This window comes from Actinia tenebrosa, unplaced genomic scaffold (assembly GCF_029948245.1).
Source record: "Actinia tenebrosa isolate PJP-AT-01 unplaced genomic scaffold, QUT_ActTen_1.0 PGA_scaffold11__36_contigs__length_13525064, whole genome shotgun sequence".
Taxonomy (NCBI): Eukaryota; Metazoa; Cnidaria; class Anthozoa; order Actiniaria; family Actiniidae; genus Actinia; species Actinia tenebrosa.
Genome location: NW_028292571.1, coordinates 8,256,632 through 8,271,231, shown reverse-complemented (window position 1 = coordinate 8,271,231; position 14,600 = coordinate 8,256,632). Strand labels below are relative to the sequence as shown.

Genomic DNA, 14,600 nt, shown 5'->3' with positions numbered 1-14,600 from the left:
GCATGCTACACTTTTGGCTCCCGAAAAAGCGCAGATCACTTTCACTGATGGACACCGACTTAGACCGTTGACATTGTAACCGGGCCTAATTTTACGAATCTCCACATCTGATACACCGGCTTCCCTATGGATTTAGTCTAACATCCTATCTATAGTGTTACGCTCAGTTGTTTTTAAGGCAATTATCGATAGAAAGCATACTATGAGTAGCAAACAGTATTTACTTTTTGTCACAATCTAATGTAGAATGTGATGGCTTTGCCACTATTATGAACTAGACAACAATTAGGCAAGATCAATGATGCATGCAATATCTCTGTAGATGATTATGAAATTTCTCTTAGTTCATGTGTTACACATCGTGGCTCATGGTTTGATAATAAGTTGTCAATGTCAACGCATGTAACCAAAACCTGTAATGCTGCGTTTCACCTACATAATATTAGAAGGATTAAGAAGTATTTATCTCGAGATTTGTTATTAACGCTTATTCATGCTTTTATTACTAGTCGGTAGACTACTGTAATGGCCTTTTGTATGGCTTGCCTAAGTCGCAAATAGTTAAATTGCAACGTGTGCAGAATGCTGCGGCTAGACTTGTATTGAACTTAAGAAAGTACTCGCATATCAGTCCTGCGCTTTGTGAATTTCATTGGTTATCATGAGTACAATATCGTATTCATTTTGAAATTTTAATTTTAACATTTAGAGCTATCCATGGATTGGCGCCAAAGTATATTATAGAATTAATAAATATTAAACCTAGGTCGACATATAATCTTAGATCAAATGGAAGTTTCTTGTTAGACTCTCCTAAAGGGAAAATGCTTGTTACTCTAGGTGATAGATCTGCTGCTGCTCCATGTTTATGGAATAGTTTGCCATCTGAACTGCAAGATATTCAGTCATTAGCTGCTTTTAAGCGTAAGCTGAAAACTTATTTATTTCGTATAGCTTTTAAAGCGCACATAGATTACATATTCATTTTTCTAAAATTAGTATTAAAGTTTCTTTTTCTTATTGATGGGTTGCAAGCATTCCCAAGAGAGTCAAAAGACAAAAACATGGCGGCCATTGTGGTGCCGTCAACAGTGGATGCTAATGAGAAATGTTTTGTTAAATGGCACCAACATGGCCGCGATGACGTAACGTGCAATCGAAGAATTATTATAGTTATATATTTTACCGATATATTTGTGATTAGTTTCATAAATTTTGAAATTCTTTGTAGGATTTGACTGTAAAGCGCTGTTGATCAGGAAAAGTAAATAGGGCTTTAGAAGTTATTAAATTATTTATTTTATATTTATTATACACATTCCGACATTCATGACCGCAGCACCAATTAATGCAAATGTTAATTGAAAGTGACGCCATCATAATTTAGAGTAAATTTAAGTTAGCAGTCGAGAAGCCGTGGTACTTTTATAAATGATCCTCAATCGTGAGGCAAACAAATATGTGTCATTTGGTAGTTTGTACAATGAAAAACATTTTCCATTTAAATTATGTATCCTTTCTGTTTTCAGCAAATGCTACAAGGCTTGATTGCTGGACTTGTGAAGCCTCATCAATCGAAGAATGCCGTGCTACGAGAGTAGCACAAAAATGTGATGCATCCGCAGTTTGTACTAATCTTACTACAAACTCGCTAAACACCACCAGTGGAGAGGTAAAATATCTTATTTCTTCGTTATCGTAAGGCAAGTGGGAGGGCCATGGCATACATGTTGAAGGGTCATGGCCTCTGCCCTGTAGTGTCTGTTCTGTGAAAAGTGTTGGTGAAGTTCCCTGATATGACTGGTACTTGTATGTCCTGTATGATGTTATGACTAGGAAAATTGAAAATAGATCGCCACAGGGAAGTTGCTGTTCATATGTATTGAACGTAGATGCTCTGTAAATCTATCTTCTGGGCCGCGGCCTGTTTCCCCGATGTACAGTTTGTTGCACGCTTTACTAGTAACGCAGTACACCGCGTACCTAATACGTGTGGATCTTTCCTTAATGTTGAGTGGCCCTCCAGGGGTAATTGGTTGGTTGTGTTTCCATCAAACGTTAGTGACGGTTGCTATAGCACCAGTTCAAAACTAGTACAATGGTTATCTTTTAGCTTTGACTAATTAATGGAAATGTTCCTAAACAGTTCTTCAAAGAAGAACGCCATAAAACGTACTCAAGATATGAGGTTTCTTTGGCTGTAGATTTGATGAGAATACAATAGCAACCCATAATAAATCCATCGTTGCCGTTTGAAGTCTCCATCTATGTATAGCGATTATACAATCGAAAATGTGCAATAACGTACAAATCTTGAGGAACTGTACACTATTTGACTAAAAAGTCGTTTTTACCTTTTTGTTTTCCAAGATTACCAATATTATCAATAAGAAAAATTAGAAAACACTCTGGGCTTAGACGCAACAACTAAAAAGCCAATTCACAGTATGAACAAATCGACCAACCAATCGCAACGCAGATCATCATCAGACAAGCGTTGTATAACAGACACTTCATCCAGTCTATACCATCGCCTGATAAAGGCTATAAGTTTGCAGTGGAAAGATGGCAGTCCTTCTACGAAGGATCCGAAATCATTACTTAATTAAATAAGTATAGTTTGTTAATGTTATTGATATTCTTATCTTTATTATTATTATTTATTTATTTTGTGCCAGGAAACAACAAGGATGAAACTCGAATGCACTTTTGCTTCATTTTGCCAATATGAGAAAGGTGTGTGTGATACCCAAAATGGAACAATAAAGCCACCAATGAAAATGATAGAGTGTTCCTTTTCCTGCTGTACATCTGGCCCTGATTGTGTCAAAAGCCCTGATAACACTACAAATACTACAACTACTACACCTACCACAGTACCCACTACTTCCGCGCCTACCACGAAAACCCAAGGTAAGTTGAATGAGATATCTGTCGGCATTACTGCCAAAGCGGCATTTGTATACACCTATTTCAAAAAACGTTGTCGGTTGGATATCTGAATTCAAAAATCTGAGACCGATTAGAATTGTGGGGGACTGAGATTTTTCTCGTTACAAATTCAATATACACTTACCCAGACAAATTGCAAGCGCAGGTCATCGCTCAAAGTTAGTATATCAAGATATTATTTTTTTGCGAACTACTTATTAAAACCACAAAACAATTTACAGCTAAAAACCCACAATTCCTTTCGGTCTCAGATTTCGAGTCTTCGACCGACAACGTGTTTTGAAATAGGTGTAAACCTCTTTGCCTTGTGTTTAATGTTTTCAAATTTCAGACCATGTCTCATTTTCTAGAGTAACATTTCTTTGTTTAGTGGTTCTAATTTCAGACCACGTGTCATTCCCTAGAGTAACATTTCTTTGTTTAATGGTTCTAATTTCAGACCACGTGTCATTCCCTAGAGTAACATTTCTTTGTTTAATGGTTCTAATTTCAGACCACGTGTCATTCCCTAGAGTAACATTTCTTTGTTTAATGGTTCTAATTTCAGACCACGTGTCATTCCCTAGAGTAACATTTCTTTATTTAATGGTTCTAATTTCAGACCACGTGTCATTCCCTAGAGTAACATTTCTTTGTTTAATGGTTCTAATTTCAGACCACGTGTCATTCCCTAGAATAACATTTCTTTGTTTGGTTCCAATTTCAGAACACGTGTTATTCCCTAGAGTATCATTCTTTGTTTAGTGGTTGCACATGATAAGACACATGAATATGAATACAACTCAATCAAAGAATCTTATTCTCAAGAGAATGGCACGTTGTCCAAGCTTTCCATAGTACAGAGTTCGTTAATATTTTGCCAAAACTTTTTACCATACATTTTTTCAGTTATTAATGAAAAAAGACAACGCGCGAGAGGGATATTTGTGACGTAGTCAAATTATAATTTCTTCATATATTATGTATTGCGCATGCTCGTGCCTTTAAACTTCATACAACTACCTTAAGTCGCAAGTTTTCAATATAAATTCTTGGTTCTAGACAGTGAAATTATGATCGCCTGGTTTAAAGGGCTGCATGCTATAAAGAGCGAGCAGAAAAGCTATCAGGGAAAAGCTGGGTTCGATGAATTAATAAAGTTTCTAATTAGTATGCTGTATGAAGATACAGAACACTATTAGTATGCTGTATGAAGATACAGAACACTATTAGCATGCTGTATGAAGATACAGAACACTATTAGTATGCTGTATGAAGATACAGAACACTATTAGTATCCTGTATGAAGATACAGAACACTATTAGTATTCTGTCATGTTTAAGATCGTGAATTATTCAGTTTCTGTAATAAGTTAGGATTAAATCTGTACTAAAAAGTCCAAGACGTAGCCAGTACTGGCGAAGGAGATTAGTTTTGATGAATCGGTGGGGGTTTAATTTACTAACCAGTCTATGATATCATTTTCTTCGCAAGCGGCTTATACTGCGTCTCTATGGGTAACAGACATGAGTCTGTGTAAGACGAAGTGCTGTGGTGGAACTCCTGCACAAATCTGGCAGAACAGGACATGTTGTGCAGTACGTGCTGGGAGCTGTCTGGGTGTTGCACTAGCCAGGGAGGTCAAGTGTGAAGATACCTACTGCAACCAGGAACACTGTGGTAAGAAAGACGACGTAGAGACGTTCGTTTGAAAATGAGAAATCAATAAACTAAGTACAGCCAAGCTAATTAGGACGAACACAACCAACCACTGATCCAACTACAGGCTAAATACAAACACTTTTCAATTACTTACCAAGCAAAAAAATAACCGTTCAACCTGCCGACAGAACCTAAATATATTTAAAAGTCAAAGCGGCTCAAGCTTACCCTTTCTAGGCTCAATTGATGGTTTAATTATTCGAATATTGAAATGTATTATCAAGTGAAAATGAACTAAGAGAAGGAATCTCTGGTATTCGTGCTTGTAACCATCAAAGGCAACGTTTGATGCTATTTTTAGAATAACATTTGCCATAGTTTGTTTCTGGGCATGGTCATACTGCGCGTGCTCTAAAATATACGTATTGTACGTATTTTTTGAAAACAAAGAAAAACATGAGCAAACAGGGCAGAGCGCGCGCAGTTTGCGCGTGCAGAAAAACAAACGATCAGAAAATTAGTCTAAAAATAACATCAAAGATTCTAAAAATAGCATCAAAGGTTCTAAAAATAGCATCAAAGAGTGCTCATGATGGGGGCGGAGATTCCTTCTCTTTGTTCATATTCTCTTGGTATTATTCTTTCTGAGAATACGAAGACTAGGCTTCAAAATGATAATCGATCCAAACTCTCTGGTTGGATTATGGTGTTCCTAATATGGAATAATCCAATCAGAATTCGAGATTTGAATCGTAGAGTTTTGAGTCTCCGTATTCTCAGAAAGAATAATAAATTTCAATATTCAAATAATGAAACTATCAATAGAACCTATAGGGGGTAAGTTGAGACGTTTTGACTGTACAGTGAAACCCCTCTATACCGGACCCTCAGTATACCGGAATTCTCTCTAAACCGGACAAAAGTTTTGGTCCGGAAATTTTTCCCATATATCTTTTGTAAAATAAACCTCAGTAAACCGGAACCTCTCTATTCCGGAAACCGGACGATAATTTCGGTACCAAACGCTATTTGACAATAGAATTCAACTCCGCTAGTCCGGAAGAACGTACCTTTGTTTCGGAACTACCGTCACTAGCGTATTTGCGGGTGTATAAATTGAGTCTACAGGAACAACTTCTAGATTCACAAAATCATCAAAAATTTTCTTTAAATAGTAAATCTTGTTCACAAATAGACTTATAAAGACTAATTAATTGTTTTCAATATATAAATGTTCAAACAGCATGCATTTAAAGGAAGGCTTAATAGTGCTGAGAAATACTAAACATTGAATGGTTCGCAAAGTTGCGGTCGCCATGTTTTTTTTCAATGTCGCATGGCTTAGGGGTCATTCCCAGTCCATTTTACCGGGGATTTTGTTCAGATCACATTTAGAATGTTTCTTCTTGGCGTTCTTTCGAAAAAAGTTAAGAAATTTGCTTAGTTTTTGATCTTATTGTTGATATTTTTACTTGAACTTTAGTTTACGTGTTTGTTTATACTGACGCCAAACGATTAGACACAAATATATTTTCAATAGGTGTGATATCGCACCTATTCATATCGAAAACAAAAATAATTTGCAAAAACCTCAATATACCGGAACCCCCGCTAAACTGGAAATTTTTATCGGTCCCACCACTGTCCGGTATAGAGGGGTTTTACTGTAATGCATATACAAGATCTTATTACAATTCGATGATACACCAGGCAGTTCATTATTTCATATGTTTTTTGTTTTTTTGTTTTTTTGTTGTTTTTTTTCTTCAGGGGCTTGTCAGCTTCATCAATTGCCACTGGTCATAAAGATTGCTTTCATTTTGTCTGTTTTGTAAGTGTTTTAGCACTCTGGGATTTTCTATTAATTTTTATTAATATTTATATTATATTATTATTCCTTTGTATATCTTTTTGCCTAACACACTCTCTTTTTTCCTTACTGGTCGGAATTTCTTCCCTCTCAGTGCCTTTCCCTTTGTATGTTGGCTTCTTCGCCTATATTAGTATTTCTTATCTTATATTCTCCTTTTGCGCGACGAATTTTCCTATGTATAAAAAATCAAATAATATTTTCCTTCATTCAGGTACCAAGTTCTGATTTAAGTTTCCTTCGCATTCCTGCAGTCGACATACGTCAGTCAGGTCACAGTGCAACTTAGCAACAAACGCTGAAGCTGTTTATAAGGCAGTCTTGAATGTATAAAGGCAGGAAAATATTCCCATTTACTGATAAAGTGGAGTTTTTTAATTTATAAAATGTTAAGCATTTTTATTTCAATTTTACCACTGGAATGCAATTCCATATATTGTTTTGTTTTCTAAATATATGCATAGAGTAATTGTGAGTCTCCGCCAAGGGTATAATGCGATGTATTCCCATTTTGCGCTTACGAAAAGATAGATAGATAAACATCATTTAGGCAGGCAAGGCCATTCATCGACGATGCTGGTATACATCCAGAGGTATCCTGCATAAAAGTCGTAAAAAGCTTCATAAAGGAAATATTATTTGCTGGCAATTAGGTTTTTTATTTTTATTTTATTCTATTTTTGAGAGATGCAAACGTTATGCAGCATCACGTGGTCATGCAGTACCTTCCTGGAGGTAATAGTACAAGTGACTTTCAAACGGATCCATTCAATGCTGCTACCAGCCAGGTTCGAGCTTTTTGACCACCTTTTCCCTTTGCTCCTCTGCATTATCATGAGTTTTATTTAGATTTATCAGGTATTTTAGCGTTTTGTAGCCCTCGCCTATACTGAGGCCTATACAATTTCTTTTCTCAATTGTAAACATATACTTTGTTTTCTGACTTGTAAATTTAATAAAGCTGCTATGAGCTTATATTAGTCCAATATTGCAGTGATATATAGTCCTATTTATGACTGGCCATTGTGCACAAGCATTAGTTAAAGCTAAAGCAACCTGCTAGCTCTAGACTTCGAGTGGTCCCACTTTTCCCTCTAAACTCAGTAAGGGCAAGTGTTTTGGGATTCCTGTGGACGCGTGTAGATTAAAGCCGAGTAAGCGGGAAGAAGGGAGAGGCAGGAATAAAAAGCACTTGTTCGTACTGAGTTTGGAGTGGAAAGTGGGACCGCTTGCAGTCCAGCGCGCCCGACCTTTTGCAATTTTTTTTTTTTTTTTTTTTTTTGTGCTATATTTTTTGTATAATACCGTTAATTTCTGCATCACGAATAGGTTACGAGCATACAACAAAACGATTCATGTGCATCAGGGCGACCAAACTATTAGTCGATTTTCAAAAAAAAAAAATTAACCTTTATTATTTCTCAATTGACACGGTTTTCTTTGTTATTCACAAGACTTGATTTTTGTTATAACCCTCATTATAAATGCGAGGTCAATATATAGTTAGTTATTAACCCGGTTAATAACTATATATAGACCTCGCATTTATAATGAGCAACATTTGATAGAAAACCTTCTCAATTGATAAATAAAATACTTAATTGCCTCAAACGTCGGCAATAAGCCTCTCTTCTCGGTAATTAGCTCTTACTTACAAATACTAATAATGAGGTTCTTTTATAGCGCATTTCACAATGTCTCAATGCGCATTACATCGTAGTGGAGGACTTTACGGGCTGCATATTAAGGCGCTATTAGCAGCCGTGCAGTTTACAATCATGAGTGATTTGTTAGTACATTAGTGTTATGCCTCCAGAGAGGGATAGGCTGTTGAAACGGGAGACAATCCCCTACTCTTAAACGAATAATTCAACAGGTTCTTTTATGTCCCCCATTTTACTGCAGGTTAGGAAGGGTTGGGAGACGGGTCCTTATTCAAGAAGACTTGAAGTTCTTACCATTAAACAACAACAATGACAGAAAATATACGCAAAAATTTTCAAAATCCGAATTTTCTTGATTGCCTTTGCTTTCACAGCGGGTTTTCTCTCGTTTGAGTCTGTTTTCAGTCCAACTAATAATGCATACCGTCAATTCAAAAAATGTTGTCGTCGACCAGCTCAAGCCTACGCGACTGGACCGAAAGGAACTCTGGATAGTAATCATTGAAGCCGAGTTGACTCCATAATTTTATCTGACTAGTTATGCCTGGTTTACAGCACGAACCTTCGTAGGCGAGCGGGAAGTGTTGAAGGAGACGTTTTTTTAATGCCTTAGGGTTAGGGTTATATTTTCGGAATTGTGAACTGAATCATAACTGCTTTATTTTTCTTTCCCTAAACCCGAAGACATGCATTTGACGGATTGAATTGTTTCTCGCCATTATTATCTTTACTCGCGGGAACAATTAATTCAGAACGAATATTTAACCGCTTCAGTGAATTTTACCCATATTTCTTTCGGTCCAGTCGCGTAGGTTTGAGCCGGTTCGACGACAACGTTTTTTGAATTGACTGTATATACTTCTTCGATACACCTTTGCAAAAATGTGAAACGCCGTTGTAAAAAGTTGAAATCTCCTTTCTTTGATTGACTGAAAAGACCAAAAATAAATAAAACTAGTAGATCAAAAAAGATACGACTCACAAGGAATTTTGGAATTTAAAAAAAAACTGTCATTGCCGAAAGAAAAAGTAGAAAAAATTGAGCTAGGCAAAAAAACGAAGAAATAATCAGTGTAACTTGAATAAACAGACGTGTCGCAACCTTCCAACAATGCGACCAGGATTCGAGTCCTGCTGGACTTGGTGTCGTATGAAACAGAATTGTTTGTTGGTTCTCTCTGTGCTTCGAGGGTTTTTCTTTGGGTTGTAAATTGCAATCGCGCGATCTTTGCGCTTTCATCTCGTTTCACCTAGATTTTCCTAGTTTGGTGATTGTCCAAGCTGTGATACTTTTTTAATATTTTGTTTTTAACTTTTTTCCAGTAAAGCAGGTATTCCAATTGGTGAAGGTTGTATAAGATTTCGGGGTTGTTCTTTGTGGTCGGCGACCGGAAAAGTTGCTTCAGTTGGCGATACACAGTAATAATCAATTATAAGAAAAAGCATAGATTTTAAGAACCCGTTAGGCTAAGATTTTCTATTTAGACCCTCTTTAAACAAGAACCTGCTTTAAGCAGGTTCTTATTTCATCAAATAGAGTCAAAACTCAAAAAATATAAATGAAAGAAAATAAGCTCTAGAAAAAATTCATGAAGCATTTCGAGAAGCTTTATATACATCTAATTCAAAAAACGTTGTCATAGGCGATAGGCGAAAAGCGATAGGATATATGTCATTCCAAGATCCAAGAATAGCTGGAATGACTTGTTTTTCTTCTCTGTATTCTCGTCACGAGTGGACCTTAGCGCTGAGATTGATTCGATGTTCTTTGTATTCAACGAAACCATTTCCATGTCGGAATGACCTATCACCTATCGCCTTTGGCGATGACAACGTTTTTGGAATTAGGCGTATAATTTATATCAATAAAAGATTACACCTATCAAGAAAATAAGAACCTGTTTAAGAACCTAAATAATGTGTATTCGCTATGCTAAAATACTCATGTAGAATCACTAAATACCATATTAAAAATGATATGTATATTTGCTGTGCATTTTCGCAAAAACTTTGTTCACTGCATGTGCAAGCTTTTGCGTTTCTAACTTTCCCCGGGGGGGGGGGGGGTACTCCCCTATATTTGCTATACGGGTATGTGCCGCCCTATAGGGTATGGTTTTTCGGCTTTTGGGTCTGGGGTAGGGTATCATTTTTTGACATTTTGTCTGGGATAGGGTATCATTTTAGTCTGGGATAGGGTTAGCGATTTGGTCGTTTTTGTCTGGCGAATAGGCTACGCTTTCTGCCGACCAAAAACAATAAAAATGTTAGTAAATATTGATTGCAATCGATTGTAAAACCGTATTTTCCGTCTTTTAGTCTGGGATAGGGTATATAATTCTTAGTTTTAGTCTGGTGTAGGGTATGTAAAATCAAAATTAGGTACACCCCTATCCAAGTTGGGGTGGTAGTACCCCCCTCCCTCCCCCCCCCTCCCTCCCCCTCCCTCCCCCCCCCCCCCCCCCCCCCCCCCCCCGGCCCGGGCTAACTTATATTGAACTCAATTTAACTCTACTATTTCAATATCAATTAATTTGGATTGTCTTCTCCAAACTATAACTAAGAAAAGGGTGTGATAACAAACACAATAGAACGGTTCGATAATCGATTGATTTTTTTCAATCGAACCAAACTCGTTTCTTAATCATCTTCGATTTGTAAGAGACGAAAGTTGGCCGCATCTGAAAAGGTCCGAGAAAGGTTCAGAGTGTAATGCTGTTTTTTAAGATTCAGGGAAGTTGGATTTTGTAGGTAGTAATGAACGGAAGGATCTTTCTGCTAGATGTTTTGTCTTTCAGTTAAAAAAAACAACAAACAAACAAAACGTTCGAGTGAACTTCCCGCAATGTGACACATCTGGAAGAATTTGTTGAACGATATCTTTAAGGCCCCTTCCACACTTGTCCGGAAATTTTTGTATCCGTGTCCGGAAATTTTCGAATACGGTCTCCAGAGTGGAAATTTTCGAATACGCTCCAAATACGGATACGTGTGGACGGTCGTATCCGCAAATTTTCGAATACGATGACGTAAACACGATTTTGCGCATGCTCAATAAGAAAAACTATCCGTCAAAGGGAACGGATCATGAAATTTCCGGATACGTGTGGACAGTGAAAACGATTCGAAAACGGTTCAAACACGCTGCGTGTGGACGCAAAAAAAATTTGCGGATACAAGAATTTGCGGATACGTGAGGACGGGGCCTAAGAAGACTCCTTAACAGAGCTAGGGACTATCAGGAGGGGATTCTAAAAAACGGGGAGAGGGCCAAAGTACAAAGTAATGCAACCAATGAGGGTTTAGATTCTTTGACCCTGAGAGCATCACCAATTTTGCAGCTTGTATATACAGGTTGTAATGTTGTTCCGATGTTGTTTAGTTGTTATAACTTGAAACATTTATTTTGTTATGTTCAAACAAAAAACAAAAACAAAAACAAAAGAAAAAAAATTGAAAAATGAAAATAAGCTTCGAATCCTATTTTTCGTCAATAAGTAAACACTCAATTATTTTCTAAATAGTGAAAAAAAGCCAGCTATTCTAAGGTGGCATTTGTCATGTCAACACAATAAACAACCAGGAGAAAGAACAATCGGCAACCAGAACCAGCTCACTACAGCGCTGCTATTGGTTTTTTCATTGAAGGAGCAAGGACAACTGCTGGGAAGTGCCTGGCTGATGAGGATATCCTCTAAAAGTTATTCATTTTCTAAACTTAGTTTAGTTTAGTCCATTGAATTAGATTTTAAAACAAGCACCATTGAGAACTTCTTGATCAGATACACCAACAGATCAGAGGTGAGTATCAAGCTATTTTTCATTTATTCATCTCAAGTCTGATGTTTCTGATTCAATGCAGCTATTTGATAGCTATTCTACCCTTACTAAAAACCGAAATTTAACGTCTGCTTTATTTCAGTCTGTTAATCACTTAGTTTTAAGCAGTTGAATTCGGTCCAAGGTAAGAAATAAGTAAGTACTGTGTAACTATCATCAAATATAAAGCTAAAGAGATTATAAAAAGGTAGAAACCGAAGATATAGATAAACTAAGTGGAGAATGTGAGAGTAAAGACGCTTGTAGTTAAAGGAGTGAGTATCTATAGGTGAAAGGCTTATTCAAAAGAAAATAGCGAAGCCAGATATTGCATAGTGCATGAATTACTTCATTGTTGTTCTTTTCTGACTTTTTTTTGTTTTTGTTTTTGTTTTTTGTTTTTTGTTTGTTTGTTTGTTCGTTTTTCGTTTTGTTTTTGTTTTTGTTTTTTGTCTTTCTTTTTTTTTATTTTTTTTACTTTTTTAAATGTTTTTATAATATAGCTTTAAAAATAAAAATAAAAATAAAAATAAAAATAAAAATAATAATGATAATAATAATGATAATAATAATGATGATGATAATGATGATGATTATTATTATGATGATGATGATGATGATGAACGAATGAAGCTATGATGATACCGCAGTTATTTTTTCAAGGGAAAATTATTTTGAACATACATGGATACATGGTCTCAAGTATATAATGTAATGATATTTTGGGTGAAGACAACTGTCCTTGTTATTATCAGTCTCCCAATAATCTTTCAGTAATAATCAAGTCTATCAATAAAGTATAAAATGAATAGATCTTTATTTATTGATTAACAGGAAGGATGACATACATTTTGAAGCTTTGTGCTTTCGCAAGTTTTCTCTCAATAGCACTAGGAGAGGAAATACCATATGAAATACCCAGGGAAGAGTTTTATAAAGGTATCAACGTACAAACAAAAAAAGAAAATAATACATCTTAATAAGTGACAAGAATAAATGAGTGGAAGAAAAGGAGAAAGGGGTCATGGTTCCCGGGGGGGTTACTCCCCTGCTATATTTGCTATACGGGTACGTTCCGCCAAACAGGGTATGGTTTTCAGCGATTCTACTCTGGAACAGGGTATATAAAATCGCGCTCGCTCTGGGACAGGGTATATGAAATCAAGCTCTCTCCTCTCTGGAACAGGGTATCCATTTTGGCACTACCGAAAAAGGGTATGAATTTCAGCGATCTTGCTCTGGAACAGAGTATGAAAATCAGCGATTTTACTCTGGAACAGGGTCAGGGTTCAGAGGGCTCAGGGGCACATCCCTACCCTAAACGGTCAGGAGTACCCCCTCCCCTGGTAATGGTTACAACGTTTTCGCTCGAAACTTTTGGTCAATGTCCCCTATTTGTCTGTTCTTTCTATCTTCACAGACATATTTTTGATAATGCAATCATATCGCATATTGAAGTTTTACAATGATATAACTGCGTATAATGACCATGAGGCACCTTTTTTAAACTTTTATAGAAACGCCTGAAAAAGAATTGAATTTCAACCAGTTTCTGGAGAAGCTTCACAAACAAATCAATGTCGACATCAAAGAAAAACTAACCGAGCAGTTCAAAATCCACGAAGATATGCTTAATATTTTTAAAAAAGTTAGAAAGTTGGACGCTTGTTTTGGATTCAATCTGGATCTAAAGGGTTCTAGCATCGAAAACGTAAAAATTGGCTTTCCTGACGAATTTGACTTCGGCTTAGTAAACCAAAGATGGACAGGCAAGATCGTGTTGTTGGAGAACGATAAGACACCTCCTGGTTTTGGTTATGCAGTCGACAAAGACGAAAAGACCTGCTTGAAAAACTACCTTGCAGAACACACCAAGTACGTCGACCCTGCTAAAGTCCGGGGACGACTTCGAGAACTGGTGGCCAGGGCGATGACTGACCTTCAAATGGATGGAAGAATCCAGGATATAAGAGAGGGAGGGCCAGCGGTCACGTTTGAAGAAATTACGCCAAACGACAGAAGGTATCCTTTGATTTCTATTGATTTGGCTATCGCTATTGACCTGAGGAAATGGCCCAGAGATGCCAGGATACTTCCTCCTCATATAATGAATGCTAACGCCCAGTTGGTTCCTAAGGTACTGAGCGAACCGCACACGAAGGTTTGGCAAATCTCATTCTCTAAGGTGGAGAAAAGAATCATGCAAGATATTGACAATGATGGTGGGTGTAGGAAAAAAGTACTACAACTTGCTAAACATTTAAAAACCAGAGCTATAGGCCAAGGATTCTTCCTGGCTTCCTACCACTTGAAAATGACGTTATTGCACCTAAACAATAAGAAGAAACAGGCAGAAGACTGGAAACAAAATAAACTCACAGATCGATTCGTGGATCTAATAAATTGGCTTCTGCACTATCTGAGAAAAGGAAGCTTGCCAAGTTTCTTTATAAAGGGTTATGACCTCTTTAAAAACAAGCCAGATCTTAGATCAGCTATTGAAAGTATCAAACAAGTAATAGAAAAGATGCACAACGATCCAAGCTTTTTGTTACCTGAAAATGATAGACTACAGCCTAGACACAAAACTCACCATAAGAAATCCAAGAAAAGATACTATGTACTGAATATCTAATAAAAGAGTTAATATCCA

The 14,600-nt window shown here is 36.8% G+C and overlaps 2 protein-coding genes across 4 annotated transcripts in view; both read left to right on the top strand.

Moving 5' to 3' along the window:
* The window catches only part of LOC116287522 (uncharacterized), a 43,250-nt gene extending 35,800 nt beyond the window's left edge, over positions 1-7,450 (top strand). For all 3 annotated transcript variants that reach the window (XM_089027141.1, XM_089027142.1, XM_031694205.2), the window contains exons 2-6: positions 1,530-1,672; positions 2,679-2,913; positions 4,427-4,612; positions 6,365-6,425; positions 6,679-7,450. In XM_089027141.1, coding sequence (XP_088883267.1) covers positions 1,530-1,672; positions 2,679-2,913; positions 4,427-4,612; positions 6,365-6,425; positions 6,679-6,697 — 644 coding nt within the window. In that variant the 3' untranslated portion in view covers positions 6,698-7,450. The remainder of the gene's footprint in view (positions 1-1,529; positions 1,673-2,678; positions 2,914-4,426; positions 4,613-6,364; positions 6,426-6,678) is intronic.
* Positions 7,451-11,719: 4,269 nt separating this feature from the next.
* LOC116287519 (cyclic GMP-AMP synthase-like receptor 1) lies at positions 11,720-14,582 on the top strand. The gene is made up of 4 exons (XM_031694202.2): positions 11,720-11,929; positions 12,051-12,092; positions 12,782-12,886; positions 13,465-14,582. The coding sequence occupies exons 3-4, from the start codon at positions 12,787-12,789 to the stop codon at positions 14,580-14,582; spliced, it is 1,218 nt and encodes a 405-aa protein (XP_031550062.2). The 5' UTR covers positions 11,720-11,929; positions 12,051-12,092; positions 12,782-12,786.
* Positions 14,583-14,600: the final 18 nt, after the last annotated feature.